General features: G+C 45.0%; 2 protein-coding genes across 2 annotated transcripts in view; one reads left to right on the top strand and one right to left on the bottom strand.

The window, feature by feature from the left end:
* Window positions 1-2226: 2226 nt before the first annotated feature.
* On the bottom strand, window positions 2227-9296 carry gpib (glucose-6-phosphate isomerase b). The gene is made up of 18 exons (XM_076013791.1): window positions 9112-9296; window positions 8812-8902; window positions 8584-8652; window positions 8224-8343; window positions 8052-8135; window positions 7825-7971; window positions 7068-7139; window positions 6935-6979; window positions 6787-6840; window positions 6205-6265; window positions 5717-5760; window positions 5449-5601; window positions 4565-4694; window positions 4394-4470; window positions 4061-4189; window positions 3671-3746; window positions 2951-3017; window positions 2227-2541 (listed from the first exon to the last, which is right to left on the bottom strand). The coding sequence occupies exons 1-18, from the start codon at window positions 9228-9230 to the stop codon at window positions 2418-2420; spliced, it is 1662 nt and encodes a 553-aa protein (XP_075869906.1). The 5' UTR covers window positions 9231-9296; the 3' UTR covers window positions 2227-2417.
* Window positions 9297-10424: 1128 nt separating this feature from the next.
* garre1 (granule associated Rac and RHOG effector 1) overlaps window positions 10425-21780 on the top strand; it is a 33717-nt gene continuing 22361 nt past the window's right edge. The window contains exon 1 of the mRNA XM_076013779.1: window positions 10425-10538. The gene's annotated coding sequence lies outside the window, so the exon portion shown is untranslated. The remainder of the gene's footprint in view (window positions 10539-21780) is intronic.

The following is a 21780-nucleotide window of genomic DNA, read 5'->3' as shown; positions in this document are numbered from 1 at the left end:
CCCCCAGAACGGCTCCCAGCGCTGTGGCCCTTGATGAATGCAAATGATAGAAATGCGTGGAGAGCCAGGACAGCCAGGACAGCCTGCTGCAGCTGCAGTCACAGTTGCAGTTGCAGTCGCAGTTGCAGTCGCAGTCGCAGTTGCAGCCACAGCTGCAGGACATGTTTTTGTTGTTTTTTTGTTGTTTTTTCCTCTCTGCGCCTTCGGTTGGTCCGTGCTGAAGAATCCCACACCCTGCTGCAACCTTTTGTGCGACAGCGCCGTGAACTTGGGACTCGCACAGTCCGACGTGTGGGGAGAGGGGAGGGGCAGGTTGTGACCCTAATGGAGGCAGGAGGGGCAGCTTCTTAACAAGCCGAGCGAGGGAAGGGAGGAGAAAAGAGAGAGAGGGAGAGAGTGACAGGCCCGTCCAATAAAGCAGGAGGTGGAATGTGAGGGAATGTAGCGGCCATTGTTCGACAAACATCTCTGGAACGCACGCGGGGCTGTTTTCATCTCCTCCAATCTGCTATTTGATGCCGCTCCTCCTGCTCCTCCTGCTCCTTCCTTCTCCTCCCCTGCTGACTGGTCTCCACTTTATTTCAAAGCAATTTTTACTTTTCTGCGCCCGGAGTCGTCTGAAGCAAGCCGCGTCAGTTGGCGCCGGCGAGAGAGAGACAGAGAGAGAGAGAGAGGGAGAGAGAGAGGAAGAGAGAGAGAGAGAGAGAGAGAGGGAGAGAGAAAGTAAGAGAGAATGAGAAAGAGAGAGGGAGAGAGAGAGAGCGAGAGAGAGTGAGGGAGAGAGAAAGAGAGAGAGAGAGAGAGAGAGAGGGAGAGAGAGAGAGAGAGAGAGAGAGAGAGAGAGAGAGAGAGAGAAGCTTCAGGACCAGCGAGTGAGCGACTCGTGACTCAGCTGACAGTCACATATAGAAAAACCCAGACGTGTTCCTCTGGTCCAGAGCGTGCGTGTGAGGAGCAGCACACTCGTGGGGGGGTTTATTAGTTTGGTTTGTTTTTTACCATGAGAAAGACTTCCTGTTGCCCGTCAAAGTCACTTTGTTCCTCATCATGTTTCAGATGAAGAAAGGGCAAGTTAGATTTGAGGTAATGTAGTGTTGCCTGGCAACAGCACTGAAAGCACAGCAGTGTCTGGGGGTCTGGGATTGAGTTTTTTTTATTTTTTTTTAACTTTCTGTTTGTCCTCATGTACACTCGGCAATTGTATGCAGCGATGAGAAAGGAGAATATTGGGTGCAATGTTTTTTGTTTGTCTTCTTTGTGTTTTGTTGCAGCTAATACTAATCGCCCCGTGCTCAGTGAGACACTGCAGCCTCTGTCAATATTATAATTATTGTTATGACATATTGCGCGTGGCTGTAGGAAACATCTACACGCACGCTTGAACGAGCCTGGTCACTTACTTCATTTAAACACTGGGGCTGCCTCACATTCAATGCTCAGTACTGCAAAATCAATGATCACTCAGCATTGTTTTCTACCAACAATCTGCGACTGCAGCTTGTTGATGAGCTGCCAGCGAATAAAAATTCATAAAGGTCCATCCTCCTTCTGCGTCTTTTGCTTGCTTCACTTTTCAGAGAAAGTGTGCAAACGTTCACAGCTCTGGAAACCCGGGCCTTTTTGTGATGTCACAAAGGGCTTCTAGCAGCTGCCACAGTAGCATCAGTCTCAGCAGGAGGTTGAAGTTATTGCTAGTTAAACACAGGGCGACACACGCCGTCTTCAGGAGGTCTTCGCTCATTTTTGGGATAAGTCCTCAAGTGGTTGCTGCACTGAATTTGAAAGAAAAGATGTGAAAATGGTGAGAATATGAGAGCAACCAGTGCGGCTGAGGACTGAAGGACTCAAAGACCTTCTTGTTGTTTTGTTTTTTTCATCCCAGTTGTTGGTTTTTATCTAAAAATGGACGATGCTGCCCAGTCTGGTGATCTGTGGGGAGGAACGGAGCAGATGCTCTGACCTTTCACCCTTTGTTCCACTGAGCCCTTGTCTGCTGATTTGCTCCCGCTGAAAGAATTTGGCTCACTGCTGCCACCTAGAGACTCAGACTGATGTCCTGGGGAATGGAAAAGAGCTGAACAGCAAACATCTGCGACGATTGATGTGTTTTATTTGAAGAAGACATAATTTGATTGACCTTCAAAACCAATATTAAACATATTCCCTTCTCGGAAAGTGGAAGTGGTCCGCCCATGTTTCGAGTATACAAAGAGGCTTTTTTTCCCCCCCTTCATTGCGTTACACAAGGAGAAAGTGGAGTTTGTTGCAGGCAGTCACGACACTCATAATGAGGACACAACAAACATTTACAGGGCCTTTGCTCGACAGCGTGGGAGTGAGCTTGATTCCACGGCTGAAATGATGGATAATGATGACGGAGAGAAAAGCAAAAGTTGTTTGAAGGAGGCGGGTTTGACTCAGGCAAAGTTCTTCTTGAGGAAGTTGATGAGTCCGTTGGTGGAGGAGTCGTGGGAGTGGACCTCTGCGGCATCCTTGAGCTCCGACTCGATCTTCTTGGCCAGCTGTTTGCCCAGCTCCACTCTGGTGATGCAACAGTGGAGGCAGGCAGAGGAGACAGAAGTGGTTCAGCGTGGACAACGCTCAATACAACGGTAACGTCAAGACGAAACTGATTGACAGACTTTCTCCTGTCTCAAACGAGTTGTTGGATGGGACTTCCTGGTTCTTATAGAGTTCAACAATAGACTAGAGATCCACTTATCAGCAATGACCTGCTCCAGATGGATGGATGGCTTGATTGATTGATTGATTGATTGATTGATTGATTGATTGAAAACATCTCTAAAGTGAGTTTTACACAATATGAGACATTCAGAACTTGCCCGGTGCTGTTTACTCTGGGCAAATAAATAAATGACATCAACTACATGCAGCTGTGGTTCACATCTACTACTGTTATGGACAGTATGAATAGCATAGAAAATCTCACCCCCACTGGTCAAAGCTGTTGATCTCCCACATCACACCCTGGATGAAGATCTTGTGTTCATACATTGCTGCAAAAAATAAAGATTGTTAAGATATTAAAACTCTAATAGACGTTCAAAGAAGAAAAGGACAGTGAGCCTGGTGGTGTGAACTCAAAATTTAAAATAAATTAAAAATAAATTTCAATTTAAACTCATAACCATGATCAGATGAGAGTTTGCATTTGGCAAGAGAATTAGTTTGAAAAAGTAGGTTGTTGCATGTTGACTGCTTAGCCCCCCCCCCCATCGCACCCTACTACTATCTGAAAAATGCTTCATAAAGATAGAGAGATTATTTTCTCAGCTACAGTTTGTGGGCTTGTCAGTTTTTCTTGTGTTACTTGCAACGCACAGATGAAGAGATTGCAGTGCTAAGCTAAAACAAGCGAGGGGCCCCAGTTGTTTTAGAGATAAAGGAGTGTTATCGGTACGACACAAGGTCAATGTCAGACACACATTGAGAAATGATTGTGTTCATATAATAATAGCGGTAGGATGTGCGTGTGATGGAAACATGTCTGTAATCTTGTTCGCATCTGATAGTTTTTTGCTATTTTGAGAGATTATTTCGTCCGACTATTTCAGTTACATTAAACTATTTCTGGAATTGTGACTGATGTGGACTTTGACTCATGGATGGACTTAAGCCTCATGCTGTCCAATAGCAGCCACAGTCTCACCAATAAGTGCTCCAAGAGTGTACGGGTTCAGTTTCTTGAAGATGATGGAGCTGGTGGGTCTGTTTCCTTGGAATACCTGGGAGGGGGGGGGTGAGAAGAAAATGAGAGAGAGAGAGAGAGAGAGAGAGAGAGAGAGAGAGTCACAAAGAAACAGACAGTTTTTAACTGTAGTTTTAATAACGGCCACTGGGAGACACTGTCTACAACACTTATTTAAAGACCCTTCTACTCTACCATTCAGATGCATGAGAAATATCATGACTTAGCTCGACTGCTGTGACTTCAAGTCTGAATTCTTATTTTTTTTATTTTTTGACAACAAACAAACAAGCAAAAATCAAAAAACTCATGAGTGAATTTGATTGGAGCATCAGTTCAGTCGTCACCTACTTTGTGTGGGAGGATCTTCTCCAGAGCTTCTCCACTCAGCCCGCTGGCCTCCAGCTCCTTCCTGGCCTCCTCCGTGGTCTTGCCCTTCATCAGAGCCTCTGTCTGGGCCAGGAAGTTGGCCACCAAGATCTGCAGCCACATCAGCCACACACACAAACAAGAAAGAACGCTTGTTTTGTAGTGAGCAAGATAGCACGTGGACCAACCTCGTCTGTCAGCGTTGAATTGCAGAATGAAAGAAACCAGCCTCAGTAAGTTGTTTCACTACATTTACTTTGCAGGCTCTTGCAAATATTAAATATCAAGTGCACTGTTGCTGTATGACGGCCATACCTTGTGGTGCAGGTTTTCTCTGATGGGATGCTGTGACTGAGCTGGGATCAGGAAGTCACATGGCACCATGCGTGTTCCTGAGTGGGAAATATTTGGGTTATTTTCACGACACGGACTGAGAGTTGACCTTCCTCACGCTGCTGACAGCAAACGAGCGCTTGAGTGCGTTACCTTGGTGGATGAGCTGATAGAAAGCATGCTGGCCGTTGGTTCCAGGCTCTCCCCACACGATTGGTCCGGTGTGGTAGTCCACGCGTGCTCCATGATTGGTGATGTACTTTCCATTGGACTCCATGTCTCCCTAGTTTGAACAAAACAGCACTCAGTCAAAGGTGATAAATTAAGGTTGAGTGCTGCAACTATTTGTTTGATGCATGTTTTTGATAAAGTGCCTTGGAATTTACCCCCCCAAAAAATGTTTTTCACTCAAATATTTCAGAATAACACACGTTGACAACCGCACATCTCCAGACCTGATGTTGCATTTAGCTGTTTTGTAAAGATCTTGCAGATCCATCATGAAAAGCACTGATCAGAATTGCTTTTCAGTCGATCGCAATAAGACCAGACCAATCAGTGTCCTCTGTGGAGGTTGAAAAGTAAGGAAAATAAGAAGCGGGATAAAAAGCAAGATATCTTGCTTTTTATCTCGCTTCTTATTTTTCTGTATATACTTGCATGTATTTTATTTTTGTCTATATCGTCAGTTAATTTCATTCTTGACCTTTTGCACTGTGGCCTTTTTTAGTTGTTGCTGTAATTATTCAAATTTCCCCATCGTGGGATCAATAAAGGTCTTCTTCTTCTTCTTCTTCTTCTTCTTCTTCTTCTTGAAGCTGTGGGGGAGGGGTCAAGCCCCCAATAGAAACTGTTTGGCTGTTAACAGCTGGTTCCCCTGAGAGTGAAGGAATGTGATTGGCCTGCTTTGAATATGACAAAGTGCTTATCCGTTCACCTTTCAAATCTTTGTATGCACCCTGTAATTATGTCAAACTATTCTACCCATTGTGTCACTTTATCACTTTCGTTCTTTCTTTTCCTTCTTTCTCCCTGACCTGCTGGAAGTAGGCGGTGAAGCGGTGCATGTACTGGTCGTAGGGCAGCATGGCGTGGTTCTCAGCGTGGAAGAAGTTGATGTACCAGATGCCCAGCAGAGCCAGCAGGACGGGAGCGTTCTTGTCCAGCGGAGCCGTGCGGAAGTGGTTGTCCTGCGGCAGACAGTGGCACACTGATGTACATTCATGTTTCCTCTGCTTTGTCTGCAGGAGTTTTGCTTTGGCGAAGCCCTAGTTGAGTGAGCAGTCAAGGTGGAGAGGAACCTACCATCCAATGAGCTCCTGAAAGAAGCTTTTCAAAGTTGTCGAAACCTGAGAGGACACATAACAGAAAATGACCTGCCTGTTGCTGCCTGCTCTCATCCATTCATACGTCACACATACAGTAATACATTACCGATGTCAAACTTAGGATTTACTATATCATTTTGCATCACACTAGTCGTCATTCAGGCGCCTTTGAAACTGTTGTTTTAGATTTGAGGTCAACTTTTCAGTGGTTTCTTGAACTTTTTCGAAAATGCCCTTTCAAATTGAGCGAAAATTCATCATCTACAGAGACTTTTGCATCTGCCGCAATGTTAGGTAACACTCACTAGCTACCATTAGCATTCCGAGTTTTACTGAATTTCAGCATTTTTACTCATTTTGAGCATATTAGATTAGAGTTACGCTAAATGTTTTCCTAATAACACTTGAAGGGGCCGCAGTTGTAAACTTAAAACAAAGCAAAACAACAACTTTCACTGAACATACCAATATGCAGAGCAATGGCCATTCCAATGGCAGACCACAGGGAGAAGCGTCCACCGACCCACTAAAAAGAGATTGTTAGAATTAGAATTAGAATTATTAGGATCCATTATGTGCCTGTTGCATCTCATCTGTATTTGGGGCAGACATGCTGTTTCTACCATCTTATTTTACCTTTATATGTACATATATAAAAACTTCTTCCACTGTCTCACAATTGGAAAACTGTTTACTACGTCCATGTTCAGTATGGCACATTTTCTCTCATTTTTCCTTGTGACCTAAAGGGTATCTTATGGCTTTATGTCCCTGCAAATGCCAACAAGGTGACCAGATGCAACTTCCTGACCTTTTGTTGCAACTCAGCCTTTGCAGTCACCTCAGCAAGGGAGAAGGTCGCGACCAATAATAACCGGGTCTGAGCAGAGAGGCTTCTGATTACCCAGCAGCTGCTGACCAGAGTGTCTGTCCCACCTACTTCACAGGTCAAAAGTCTATCTTATTTATAGCTGCTGCCTCAAGCCCCCACGCTGCAGTGTGGATGGAGACGAGGCGTGCCGCACGCAGCCATGAAGGAGCACTCACATCCCAGAACTCAAACATGTTTTCCGTGTCGATGCCAAAGTCCTTCACTTTGGGCTGAGGGGAGAGAAGAGGGAGGAGAGAGGGGAGGTTGAGCTTCAGGCGGTCTGGTGATGGAAAGTTTGGCCTGTGAATGCAAAATGGGACTTACTCCGTTTGTGGAAAGGGCCACAAAGTGCTTTGCAACAGCAGCGCTCTGTGAAAAGATGAAGGAAACGCCGTCGATGACTTTCAAATGGGACACATCAACAAGCCGCTGCTGTGGGGTGGAGCTGCAAACTCACGTTTTTGGCGTGTTCCAGGAACCAGGCTTTGGCAGACTCAGCATTGGTGATGGTCTCTTGGGTGGTGAAAGTCTTTCAATGACAGAATTAGGCGGCATTAACCTTAAATGTATCCAAGACAAAAGTTACATTCACTCATCTCAAAATTGTAAAGTTGCCAACCACCATCCTGGGGAGTTTCTTTACAAAATAACTTGTGTTATTTACATAACTGTCGCCCTTGTTTACATGATGCCAGAGTGACATAAAGACAATCAGCCATGAATGTCAACTGCTGTCTGGTGAGCTCAGCCACCTGGAAAGTGCTCAGATGCTCTTTGGAAGTGTTGCAGCTGGATTGGTAAAATTGCCATTTTGTTATCCTGCAGAGAAATCTCTCTAACTTCCCACCAGAGAGCTCCTTCATTTTCAATTGGTCTTAGTTTCCAACCAGTCGAGCAGTTATCAATTAGCTGTGACAGACGCAGGAAGACGACTTCCCTTGAAGAAGAAATACAAAAAGCTGAAACTCTGATTGGTCCACTGTGACAGACTAATGATTTGCCCAATCACGAGATTCTTTACTAGATTAACAAGGTTGGGTTACCAATAAGGTTAATTACCATTAACCAGACAATGTTGAGTTAACAGGGTGGGTTTAATTGTTGATTGATTGATTTGTTTGTTTAAACAACCTGATTGGTGCCCCTATCAGACACTGATCAATACATTTGTCAATTAATAATGATCCCACAGTTATGTGGGAGTGCAGGGAGACCTTGGATGCGATGATGAACAGGGTTGTCTCTGCGTTCAGCTGTGCCAGCGTCTTGGCGATGTGCGTTCCGTCGATGTTTGACACGAACCAGACGCGAGGGCCACCCTTTGAGTACGGCTTCAGGGCCTCAGTCACCATCAGGGGCCCCTGCAAAAGCAACGTGACGTTAAGACTGCAAAGCGCAGTGGCATTCGAGAGCACACAGCCTGCCCACGAGGAGCGCTCACCAGGTCAGACCCTCCGATGCCCACGTTGACCACATCCGTGATGGCCTTCCCCGTGTAGCCCTTCCACTCGCCGCTGCGCACCTTCTGCACGGGACGTTTGCAACAACGCTGTGAGCGCGGTCGATTCCTCAGGGTGCGATCGGGGATCTTCCTGCGTGCAGGCGGCACTTACGTGACAGAAAGCCTTCATCTTCTCCAGGACCTTGTTGACGTCTGGCATCACGTCCTTGCCGTCGACCAGGACGGGAGTGTTGGAGCGGTTCCTCAGAGCCACGTGGAGCACAGAGCGGCCCTGAGACAAGACACACACACTCAGCACTGATTCCTCATAACGGTATATATTGATAGAATGGTTTGAAAGCATCCTCCTGCTCGTTTCATTCGCTGCAGCCGACGAGTCGAAGTCGAGGTCGACGGTCGTCGCGCTGCTCGGTTTAATAGCAGCAGAGTCAGTTTGCCAGGCAAAAGGTTGTCAAGAGGTAAATGCGAGCGCAGATCAGGTCAAAGCCATCGTCTAGGCAGCAGTGAGCACCTCGGTGAAGTTGATCTTCTCTCCGGCGAACATCTTCTCTCTGGCTGCTTCAACACCTCTGGACTTTGCCTGACGAAGACAGTAAGTTCAGGGCTTGACTCGCACCATTTTAAAATTCAAATCAAGGTGCATGACCGGATGTGTGAATAGATCAATTCCTTTATTTTACAGGCAGGTGACCGGTGTTGAGTGTCTCTGACAGTGATTATTATAAAGACTTGAGCTTACCAGATCAACCAGCATCTTCATGACCTCATCGGTGACAAGGTTCTTGGAGTAGTCGAGGAGAATGTCTCCACTTTCTGTTTTCAACGTCAGACTGTGAGAACAGACGAGCACACGAGTTAGGAGGACGGTTTCATAGAGAGCTCGTTTGTAACTCAGCGTTTCCTGAGTGCAGTTTGCTCGATGCAATAACAGGGGAGTTATTTGAGAAGACTGTCTGGCAGCATTATCACACAATGATTCTTTCATACAGCTCATACAGGTTGCATTCAGTATTTTTGGCTGATTTTAACAGAGTCATACCTGAGCTTGTTGAATCTCTCTTTGTCAGCTTCAAACATGTGTCTGATGTTGATATTCAGGGCGTGGGCTGTGTACCAGTCCTGCAGCCGTTGGAAGTTGGGGTCGTGTGTGAGTCCCATGGTGTCCAGAGGAGGTGAGGGTTCCGCTGTGCTCCGCTGTGATCAGCTACCCTGACTGAGTGGGACCGGGCAGACCCGTCAACCTGCATTTGAAGGGCATCTGGGCTCTTGCCCCTCCTACAAGAGCAACACAATATTCATGACACACACACACCCGGACAGAATGAGTGAGCGACGGTGTTACTGCACAGCACCACTGTGCCCTGCAGGTCATCGTGCAGTAATGGTATTATTGCACTCACTCTAAATGTGTTTTTCATTAGAAAGAGTCATGAAGAAAGAAATGTATATGGACAGTTTGGGATAAGTTTTAAAAAAAAATAATATATATAAAATAATTTTGGTCGTAAAGAGGATATTACAATTATAATTATAAGTTAATCACGACGTTCTGTGGCTTATTATGCAACCAGTGGTTCAACAACTATTTGTGGACCTGTACGCCCCCCTGCGACTTTTTTATAAGTCTCCAATACAGCACGTAATACCCTCACTGACCGTTAGAGGGCAATAAAAGCCAAGTCTATGACTCGCTAACACGTTCGTTCAGCCCTCAATCCTGGAACTGCTCTTTATAATAATAATAATAATAATAATAATAATAATAATAATAATAATAATAATAATAATAATAAACAAACAAACAAACAAACAAAAAACAAAAACAAAACTAATTCAAAGTTTGAAACACGAATAGAATTTTCTATCGTCGATCCACCCCAATCAATTGAAAAGATTGTTTGCCTGCTGTTGTTGTATTTAGATTCCATGATGGTTAATCCTGTTTATATTTTAATCCAATTAGAACGTTTCTCGAAGCCATAAGTGCCTGAGTCACATTATTTGGGGTGGGGCACTAAACATTAACATTTCAGAGAACAGAAATTTCAAAGAAAAGAAAAATCGTAAACAAAATTCAGGTGAGCACAGAGGAATCAACCCTGGAACATCCAATCAACTAAGCATTCTAAGGAACTAAGGACTAGTCTGGACTACATCGCTGAAAGCCATTTTATGCACCAGAACCACCAGAACAATCAAACCAGTCAGGATGATTAAACTATAAACCAGCGATACAATCATACAGTGTGTACAGTGTTGGAAAAAGTTTTGAGATCCATGTCACCAGTGTGGCTCCGTAGTTTTTATTACTTTGAGGTGAGAAAAAAAAACAGTTACGCAAGCAATTCCGCGTCGCGATTTTATTCTGAAGGCTTCACCGGATGTGTTCGCATTTCATTGACGCAGTCTTCACAGCGGTCACACAGACTGGGGATTCGCTGTCAAGAGGGTGGATGCCCAGGGCTGGTGAGCGATGTGCTGATTTTTTTCACGTTTAATATAATTTTTCGGGTGTTTTACTGAAGATGTTTGCGTTATATGCATCACGGCGATATTGCCAGTCGTTGAACCACAGCGGGGGGACCTCTGGGCCGCTTATTCTTGCTTGTCCAGTCCGCCAGCTCCCTACAACCGTGTCGCAGAGAGGTTAGCCGAGGGAGCTAACGGTAGCCAGTTTAGCTCCCGAGCTAGCTCGCCTGGAAACGATGAATCCACTGTGCTTCCATTATCGGACGTGCGTACCCTATTGCCAGACAACTTAGCCTGCGCGACCAGCTGGACACATCGTCCCACTGTTGGGGGATTTAAACCCACGTCACATGTTCATGCTAACCCACGCCGTTACGCTGTCATCCCTAATAGAAAATTCTCCCACGTTTGCTGATTTACCGCCGACAACCGTCGAAGCTAGTAGCGATGAGAGGTGGTTGGCGGTATTGTCTTTCTGTTTTCACTGCCTGTGGATCGCAACTGCGGGACGATAAGCACATTAAAAACCTGGTAAAAATCCGTATCGAAGACCATAGGCAGGTAATAGATTCAATCCGGGTTTCCACTCGGTTTAACGCCTGTCCGATAACGGAACTGGGGCGTCCTGGCTTCCAGTGGCTCGACGCTGAATTTTTTTTTTTTTTTTTTTTTTTTTTGGTAAGTCGCCCAGCGCTCAGGGAGAGGAGGTGACCCAGCGGCTAATGCGTGATTTGCAGCGTAATTCACGTCCTTGCTGCATGTACGCTTGCAACGTTGCTTTCCCCCCCCTTTTTAGAGAGAAAAGTGCATTAGCTAGTTAGCCCGACAACCCATCGTTCGCCTCAGCGGCCGCCGGGTGTCAAAGTCGGGAATGCAGCGGAACTAGGAGGGAGGCGACGCCGGCCGGGTGGCTGCCGTCCTGTCGAGGCGTTTCCGTGTCAGTCGCCAGTGAGTGAGTCGCTGCATTGTACCAGGAAAAGCTCGCCAGCGAAGCTGCGTTCAGGGCGTCAAAGGCCGAACTCAACACCGTCTGCGACATCATGTTGCCGAGACTTGAGGCTTGTCATCGCCAGCAAGAGTTTCGATGAAACCGGCGAACTGCGCTGGCGGGTGTTGTGTTACACCTCCCCGCTAAGTAGTGTTGGCTGTTTCAAGTAATCCTCGGGCAAACAGGAGAGGGAGCAAACAGCCGCTGGTGTCGCTGGAGTTGTGATGGGAAACAAACGAACGGCTGAACGGATTTTTTTTTTTTTTTTTTACGTGAGCAGCCGTTCAGTCCAGCCACAGTTCTGGTTCTGCTCAGTAAAAGGAACGTCCGGCAAACTGCAATTATAAGTGCTTGGTTCACGCACACAAAGCCTATGATGGCTCCGATCCTCTCCTCTGTTGCAGTGTCTCATGTGTTTTGTGGACCTTATTTTTGGTGTCTGCGTTGAAATGCATCATTAAATGAGTGTTGTAGCCTGGTCTCTTGTCTGGCAGCGTGAAGCTATTCTCAGTCTAACCAGGTCCATGTTTTTATTGGCATGTATTTGTGTTGTGGTTTTCCTGTTGAGTTGTCGAATGAAGGGTCGATCATATCAAAAACAGTAGATTGCTCAGAGTTGGTCTGCGTATGATGACGAGTACCTGTGGAAAAATCCCCTACTCCGAGCCGAAAATTAAAAAAAAATAAGTTCTCCTTAGCAACCAATCGGAAGTGAGCTCTACAGATAGGCAGGAACAGCCTGGTTAGCCCCCTGTTTACAGCCTCCTGTAGATCACTGGGTCCTAAGCACTACCACTTTATCAGACCTGGCTTGTGTTTGGATGGGGATCAAAATAGAGGTCTGTGAGGAGGTCTTGGGGACGTTGTCACTAACCATGGAGAGGTATGAGTGCCCTTTGTGACATCAGTAACTCACTCTACTTGTTTTTGGTCCGTTTCCAGACTGCTGCTAGAGACACCTTGAGGACTGCTGTGCAACATTAGTAACAATTGAGAACATGCACATATACAACCTGTTTGAATCATGAGCAGGACGTCCCCAAAGTCATTGTGTTGTCGACACCATGAAGGTTCCAGTGGTGTGCTAGTGTGGTAGATTGCTTTTCACTGCTCTGGCTGTGTTGTTAACTTGACTTGTAGGTGGCAAATTGAACTGTGACACTTGATCATGCTTTGTAGCCTTTAACCCTTTTATTGTTTGTATATAGTTTTAACTATAATATAGTTCAAATTATATTATAGAACTGCAATGGTTTTAAAAGAACAAAAATGAAATTCCCGTGCTATTCAGATTTTATAGATTAGATTGATTATTTTTTTCGGCTGAATGTTTTCCTCGATTTTTAAATAGTCAGCCGTCTTCTTGAACATAGTTTGGGGCTCTTTATTGCCTTTGTCTCTGTAGCACTTTGAGATTGCTTAAATGTGAAGTGCATTATAAATTAAATTTATTATTATTAATTATTATTATTATTACTTGGAATGCTGATGTAATTTGCCAACTCTTGGTTTTCCTATGTACAACTTTTTTTTCTTCTTTTTTTTTTAATCAATGCAGCCCTCAGCTTGCACGTGAACATCTGCCACAGCTTTGTCACTATGGAAATGCTCGCTTTGCTCTGCAAAATTCCTCCCTCTGTGTAAACTCACTCTTACAATGTGTTTTTTTTTTTTTTTTACCCCTCTTTCCATCTGTGCACCTCATTTGTCGTTGTGGTTGCTGGGCCAGTATTATCAAGGCTCAAATCATTTATTATCTTTAGTAGTTTATGTTTTGTCACTGTTATCATGCCATTTTGATAGGCAGGGACACTTTCTTTTTTTTCCTTTTTCAACTCGGTCTCACACGAATCCGGATGCTTGTGTGAGGAAGTCAACATTCAGTCACAAGATGACTGTTTGCTGTGCCTGCCTGCGGTGGAATACGGGCTTGGCCTATGCTTTAGTGAGACTGTTTCCACAGACCTGAATGATATTTGCTTCAACAAAGAGCCTCCCAGTGTTTCTCTAGTCACATTGTTTTACATTACTTCGACGAGGGTGAGTTCACCAGAGCCGCTGCGCTGTTAAAACCCAGAATTTGCCTTTCTCGCCAGTTGCTTTAAACCAATGATGGAGGATTTTTATTTTATTTTTCATTTGCAATAATAATACCAATGGGTATTTGCTATTTAAGTTCTCAGTTGTTGAAAAACTTCCACAAGATATGCAAAATGAATGACTAAGATGGTATGTATGCTTGCGGTCTAGAAGATTTGAGTTGGAATGTAGTTTGGAAGTGGTTCCGCTGGGATAAGGGCAACAAGTTTTACAGTCCTACAGGCTCGTTTCATTTTTTAAGTTTGCTTTGTGTGACAGGACTTTCATTTGGATGCACAAAACTAACAGTGCTGTTTGCACTGCTGTGTGTCGGGCAGCAGGAGGACGTTTCCTCAGCTCCTCTGCTTTGCCTCTGCGTCACCCGCACCCTGGTTAGCCCCGCTAAGATGGTCTAAACTCAACCTCCCGTCCATTTTTTCCTTTTAAATAGAGCTGATTGTGATGCTCATTTTATTCCACGAGGGAAGCGGCTTGGGTTTACATGTGACGATGGGCCTGGTAGCATGGGAACTCTTGCTCCTGTTTCCTGGGAAACCACTGTAGCTCCAGCTTGCGGTCAGCTATTTGCCTCTCAGTCAGTCGTTCCTGGTGAGAATGTTTGAGAGCAGGAGACGATCAAATGCAGTGAGAATCAAGGCTTCTGCAAAAAGTTGAAACCCGACACAGCTCAGGCTCAGTCCCTGTGGGAAATACTTTGCCTTTGGCTTTTCCAGAAAAGGGTTAAGGAGCCGGCTCCGCACTGCAACTATGCAATGAATAGTTGCACAGAGTGATCTGAAATGTTACGCAGCAAAATCTGCCAGTGGGCTAAAGAAGCTGTTTTATGCAGTAATCAACTTTATCAGTGTCCTCTAACAGATACAGTGAGTCTTCAGTGTGGCAGTGACTTCCCTCCCGCAAGGAGAAAAGTCCGGTCGTTGCCTCTGTGGCTTGCTCCATTTTTCAAAACACTGGTTTTATAAATGGGTACTTTTTGATGTCGCAAAGAGCACGGATACCTTTCCCAGGTTAGTGACAACGCCCTTGTGTGGAAGATCGTGCTTTGTAAACAAATATGCCATATACTGTTTTCTGCAGATCAGTTTCTTTACGATTGGTAAATGTGTGAGACGAGAGTAAAAAAAAAAAGACTGAAAAATAGGTTCAGTTTGGGATCTTAAATGAAGGAAGTTTGGCTCCTATCACCAATCAATGCACTCCTATGCTGTAATTAATGCCTGTCAATATGGTCCATTGTATTAGCGTGCAAGGTTGCTCGAGGGGAGTTATCTTTTTATTTCTTCCGTTTCATGAACACTATTCATTTATTGGCTCCAGTTCGATGGTCACGTTTATGCTCTTGTATTGTTTCTGTTTGAAAGGAAAGGAAACCTTCTCACCCTTGTCCTGGTATGCAGCAACAGCATCGCCATAGAGGGGAGCCTTTTCTTCATGGCTCAAATAGTTCAGTGCACTAAATACACTCTTGTGCACTAGCAGCATATGTGCCGGTTGTGTTTTCTTAATGTTGTATGTGGAGGGGCATGCCAGCTTGGACCAAAGCGCTCAGATTGGATGCTGTGCATTGTGGTCATCACACAGTGACCTCCTGTAGAAGTTCCTTGTCATCTTGAGCCGCTCCATCAGATTTCAATTAATTTTTTTGAGAGGGTGGCAAATTCTTTAATCAAAATGAAGCGTATTCATCTGGTGGCCCCTTGTGAGACTGGCCTGTTTGCTCTTCGTGTTGGTGCCATCAGCTACTTAGTCTGTGATGACCGGACAGAGTAGATGGCGACGATCCAGCCAGGGTCATCCGTTAGATCGACCTCTCGACTGACAGGAATCATCTGTGTTGTCCCTACTTACACAATAATGTTTTTTTTTTTTACTGTTAAGAAAAGTTTCACTACTGCCAAAAAAGTGTTGAATCTGCAAGAACAGTCCAGCCATGCAGAATAGGCACTTATTATATGCCCAATCTTTAACGCTAAGTGACTAGTATCTAAGGAAGTATGTCATTGACCCTCTTACACCATCAAAGCAAATTGTGAATCACGTGGCGGCGAACTGGTTCCAGAAGAAACACTAGTTTGACACCAGAAAATGATTTATCAAAGTTAATTTTGAATCATAGCCGTGAGCTTTTATTTATTTATTTTTATTTTTTGCACTCATAAAGTCATGCAGCTGCATGTGCCAGAGTGTTATTTTTTCTGTGTGCTGGTATGAGAGGACCAGGGCCTGTTACAATACTCTCCTTGTGTTGTGCGAGCGAGCGAGCGAGAGGAGCCTGGCTCAGCTCCTGTCACACAGTTGCTCATAGCACTTGTCCTCTCATTGGAGTTGACCCCCTCGACCTGCTGCCGATCCGTCTCTCCGATCGCTTGTCTGCTCTGTGGAATGTCTTCTGCCAGGCTTCTTCAACCAAAATGAACCAACCCCAATCCTCTGTCTGTTTGTTTTTTCTGTCCAAAAACTGCTCCGACGTTTCTCTGGATACGTCACTTTGAGCCGCTGTACTTTCCAGTTATGCACACGTTATTCTGTGCGAGACATTCTGATGTTTAATCCGACTTTGAGTGACTTCATTCTTTGGCTGTGGCGTCCTGACGTGCGTTTCTGTGCTCATTTGAAGCTACATCTAGAGGGTTCTGGGAAATGCATTCCTTTGCTTCATTGGCAACAGATGTAGGGAAGAGCATTTTTCCCCCCTTTGAGCTGAACCTTTTGGAGTGTCTAAAAACAGTGCGGTGCGGACTGTAGGGCAGCTGTTTTGCCCGCGGAGGCTGAAATAGACTTCATGAGAGGGCTAATGTCGGGCCTGTGGCTGTCACAGAGTCTGTGTTTCGCCTCATACGAGCAGATGGACAAGTGGATACGAGCACAGAGAACAGTTGCCTCATCCTCTTACTAAATGGCAGATACCAAGCTGCAGCAGTCCCACAAATGGGTTCCCAAAACAGACCTCTTTTTTTTGTTGTTGTTTGTTATTGAGTAGCGTTCTTGTCGTGATGGTTGAACAAGTTGATTTGCATCTGGGTTATGGTCAGTCAGTTTTTATGAAACCTGTACAAAATCGCTAAGAAGATAATGAAAGCCTCATGCTTCTGGTTTGAAGGCCTCTTTGAGCTTTGGCACTTGGACGCCTCGGTAAAACTGCTCAGTGGCCAACTGGGGAAAGTTGCACATCTGCTGGGCAGCCTTACATGTTCTTGCCATGCTTTGTTTAAAAAATTATAGACATATTCCAACCCCCCCCCCCTCCAAAAAAAAAAAAATAGATTGCAAACCCTTTATTATATCTATTTTATTTTTAGGTATTTCACCTTTGGTAGGGGACAGACACAAGCTGATTATGAGCTGGTCTGAGAGGGACCAGTGAACACTTGGTTCCAGGCGTTAACCTGGAGAGGTATCGTTGGATAGTCTTGTCGTTTGTGAGATGACATTGGGATGCTTTTGTAGGAATTCATTGCCTAAAAATTTGGTAGAGAACGCAGGTCACTCGAACTTTGCTGGTTGCTGGGGCTGTCAGGATGACCACAGTCACCGGGCCCCGAGGCCTTGTTCCACAAGTATGTGACTTAAAAATGATCTCTGCCAGTTGTCTGACGGCAGCTGCCGTTGTTTGCACAGACAGGTAAATCATACTTGGCAGGGTGATTTACAGCGGCCCTCTGTAACCGGCAGCATATCTCCAGTGTGATGATTTTTGTGGCTGGCGACAGAGAGCTCGCTTCAGGAAACCTTAACCACCTTCCTGTTGGAGCCCAGCAGCTGACGGGGGGAAGTCGTGCTAACATTAGCCCCCCAGCAGCCCGGAGCCGCTTCAAGTATATTGAAGAGGGTTGGCACTGGGCCACAGTGCATTCCCATGAAGACCCTGCAATCACATGTGTTTGTTTGGGTGCACTTTCTAACACAGTGGGCTCTGCTGCTGAAGGGGGCCGTCGGCCAACAAAGCCAACCAGACCAGAGAAGCGAGCTGGCCTTGTCGCTGTCAACGTCGCGTCTGCTTCGCTCGGAATAACCTCTGCCTATGGGGGGGGCTTACACAGGAAGTGACCAAGCTGATAATGTTGCACCGATAAGTAACATCTGCCTGGAAAAAGAAACATAGCTTGGTGACATAGCAAAGCTGCCTGTACAAGCTGAACTGGCTGCACTGATGGGCATCGGTATTTAAGCCAAAAAAAAAAAACATTTTAGGTGATATAGGTGATTTAATATCTCTATCGAAAATAATCCTGCAGACCACAAGTCCCTGTTGCTAAGATTATTTTCCTTTTACTTTGTATGAAATAAAGGATGTTTTTCACGCCTTTTCTACAGGATTTGAAATTATCTGGAAGCACAGATGTCAAATTGTGGCTTTGGAAATGACTACACTAATTAAACCTATAACAAAAAAGAAAAATGTTGTCTCAAAGGTTAAATATTTAACTTCTGGTCGTCCAACCCACTTTACTAAAGTTCCTTCACCACTGACCACACAGATAGTTTGAATTATTTCCAGCTGCAAGAGGTTCCAGCTTTCCCTTCCACACAGCACAACGTGACACAAGTGCTTTTAAGAACTCCTTTTACGGGTAAAGCAACTTTGCAACTGTAAGTGGGTGAAAATGCTCACTCAGAATTGTTTCAGACCCCAGCTTGATCTGCAGTCATTAAACAACGGGGGCAACAACCCCTGAGGCTGTATGACCGTGCGACTGAAGCCGAGGCCCGGCTGCCAGTGGGGCAGCAGCAGCTTCAGCGTCGGCACCGTCAACTCAGAGTGAATGTGGCAAAAAGGCATCAACACCGTTTCATTGTTATCAAATAATTCAGCATTTCTTGAAATTGACAACGCCCTCGTTTTATGCCTGATTGACCGTATATATTTATTATAAATATATATCTATATTTGTGGATCTTTTCCAGCAGCTGGAGTTACCTCAACCTCTTAAGAAGGAGCATGAAGGTGTTCTGGGTTGCTCCTACTAACGTGTTTGTGCCTCTCGCTAGAACTTGAGACAGGCTCAGTGTTTCTGTTCTCTTGCCTTTGTCCTGGTTGTGAGAGCTCCAGACGCCTGACCTTGGTGAACTAACCTCAGGCTTCCTGTTGAGCTCACAAAAGTAAAACTAATATCACATTAACCTTGTTTACTGTCATGTCTTATTGGATAATTGGAAGGATGTGTATCTGTGTTATTTTTCTTTTGAAGTTTGAATCCAGACCACGTCTGAGTTGCAACGTCTTGGCGGCTTTGAAAGGAAATTCTCATCCTTAAAAAAAAAAAATAATAATAATAATAATTGGATTTGGATAATCTGCATGTGGATATTTTGCTGACCTGATCAGCTTCCTTGCCACTTGGAGGAGGGAGTTTGTGTGAAGTTGCATGCAGGTGGTCTCAAGCATCAGCAACCATTGGAGAATGTTGTCTCTGGACGTGAGGTGTTGCAGATGGGCCGGACTGAAGCGTGTGTCTGGTGGATTTCACTCCCTGCCAGACTTCTTTTGAAATAATGACTCAAATGTTGTTGTCTAATGTCAGAGGAAGCACATCACTGGTGTCCCGGTATGACGGCTCAGCAGTTTCCCTCGGCAGCCAAGTGTGTGTAGCAAACACTGCCAGGGACACATGAGGCTGAGCTGAGGGACTTTTCTTTCCTTCTATTTGTTAAAGGAAGTGAGGTTGGAAGGTTGAGGCTGGCCAGGGGGGGGGGGAGGGGTGCAGTGGTGGGGGGGCAAGGGGCAGGGATTCATAATATAAACAACACATAAGTTCACGATGCAGCTGGTTGATTTGCAGTGACAGTGGAACCCCCCACCCACCACCGCCACCACTCAGTCATGGTGAAACACGGAGACTTTCAGCATTGTTACTGCAAGATAACAGAGCCGCTGTTCCACACGGCGCTGCTCCACTGCTCTTTTGGGAACTCTCAAAATCTCAGAAATATTGATAGTGATATCAAGACTCTAGCTGCGTTTCCATTACAGTTTTTTGCGATATAAAAGTGATATTTCTAATATTTCGTCAAAGTACAATTGCGTTTGTTTACGTTAGTTTTCTGTCAAGAATGGTTGTTACATTTTTCTCTTTGATTACTTGTAAAAAAATATTCTGTCTCCTACGTCCAAACATAACGCAAATGCAAAGAAAATGTTTCCATGACACTTTTGCGATACACCTCTAAATGGATACGTCTGAAAAACCGCGTCAAAACCTTTGAGCCATATTTGAGTTTTTTTTTTATTGTGATATTTAGATTTTGTGCAGTTCTAGCGGCCATGGAAACGCAGCTGCAGTGCTGCTCCACTGCTCTGTTGGAAACTCTGTTTTGAAAATATTGATCGCAATATCAACACTGTGTCAGTTTCAGAGGCACTACGCCTCTACGTAGAATAGTAACAGACTGGATGGAAGATATGAGATCAGGTGGGACAGTAGAAAATGAGGGGTTATGACAACACAGTGGCCTCTGCTGGTTGCTCATTTGCCGGTGAGAGAAAACAAAGACGAGAACGTCACCTGCATTCAACCTGCCAGTCTGATGCGTAAGCTGTTAGCCACGCTGCCTCTACGTACGACAGCAACAGACTTGGTGACAAGCAAATTGTAATGGTAGAGTCAGGAGGCTGAAGCTGGTTGGTTTTTGATTGTTTTTACCGCATACTGGTTTTAATCCTGTCCGTTAGTGCTCTGCAGTTTCGATGTACCCAGATCATAGTCATTTTAACCAGCTGTGCCAGATGGAACATGCTCTGGATTTATCTGGTGTGCGTATATCACAGTCACTGTTGCAGCAAACTGCTAGTTTCAGGCTTCCCACAAAATGCGAGGGGCCACATTAACGGTGCGTCACCGTCCCGTGGCTGGCTGCTACTGGGCGTGGCTGCCCTGTTGTTGTCTTGCCAGAACCAGTTGGGAACAAAGCGGAAACGCACTGTTCTTCAACAAAAGCACTGTTTAGCACTGTTGTCGCAGCAGCATTTTTTTTTTAAATCTCCATTTTCAGTGTGTTTTTAGAGCAACGCTGAGTAGTTTCTACTTGCACTTGCAGTCAAGACAGATGTTAAGATTGCAGAGCTGAAGTCTTTGTGATCCGGCTCCCATGTCAAGTTTCCAGTTGTTGATTCCTGTGTGACGAAAGCCACTTCCTGTCAGTGGCCTTTGAAAGTGTGTTTCTGAAAATTCTGCAAGGGTCAGTCGCAAGCTGACCTTTGACTTTCTTGGATTTCTACCACAAATAGATTTCAGGGCAAATTCCTCTTTCATCTCCACACTGCAACATATTAGAACCATAAGGGAGCAAAAAGGCCCTCGGCAAAGAAAAGAAAACACACACAACAAAAACATGTCCCATAATGCCTTTGGTTTTGAATGAGAGTATTGTCACTCCTACTGAGTGGAGTCCAACAGACCCTGCAATGTCTCACAACAATGGCTGCTCGCAGGAATTTCTCTCTGCAGCTGCAGCGTTCTGCTGAAACCAGACGCTGCCAGAGATTCCTTTCAGGGACGCCGTCCGTGAGGTATTATGTTAGTAATCGTCTGGAAATGTACAACTTTAAACTGAACCGGATCGGAAACACCACCACCGGGGTTCAATAAATGTCACTGAACGCAACCCTCCTTCAGTCGCAGCCGAATCGGAGCGAGGCCTCGTACGTCATATTGTTTAAAAGGTCCTCTGTGTAACATTTCCAGTGATGTGCTGGCTTGGAATGGAATAGAAAATACAGATGCATGCAGTCAAATAGCGTCGCTAGAAATAGTTGTTATTCACTAGTAACCATGAAATTCCTAAAAAGCATTTACAGTTACGTGAAGAGTGTGGCCTCTTGGCCACATATCTACAGTTGTTGTAGAGAAGAGGCATCTGCTTCATTTCCATGATTTCATGCTTATATTGTGGCTTGTGTGAGATCCAGTGGGACACTGGAGTGTCTTCTCGTGAATATGGAGTTGCTGGTGGGAAAAAACAAAGATAAGGAAGTCACCTGGTTACATGGCAGTAGATGCTGGGCCTTTGAATAATGTAATATAAAGAAAAAAAAGAACTTCTATAAGTTGATGTTTTCTCTCTCCTGATCTTCTAAGACATGTAAACCGAATCGGATATAAATTAGAACAGAAATGCCTTTATTAATCCCACATTGGAAAATGTACGCAATTA

The sequence above is a fragment of the Nelusetta ayraudi genome, unplaced genomic scaffold, assembly GCF_046127955.1.
Source record: "Nelusetta ayraudi isolate G7.1 ecotype Tasmania unplaced genomic scaffold, CSIRO-AGI_Nayr_v1 ptg000157l, whole genome shotgun sequence".
Lineage (NCBI taxonomy): Eukaryota > Metazoa > Chordata > Actinopteri > Tetraodontiformes > Monacanthidae > Nelusetta > Nelusetta ayraudi.
This window is presented reverse-complemented; position numbering and strand designations above follow the sequence as displayed.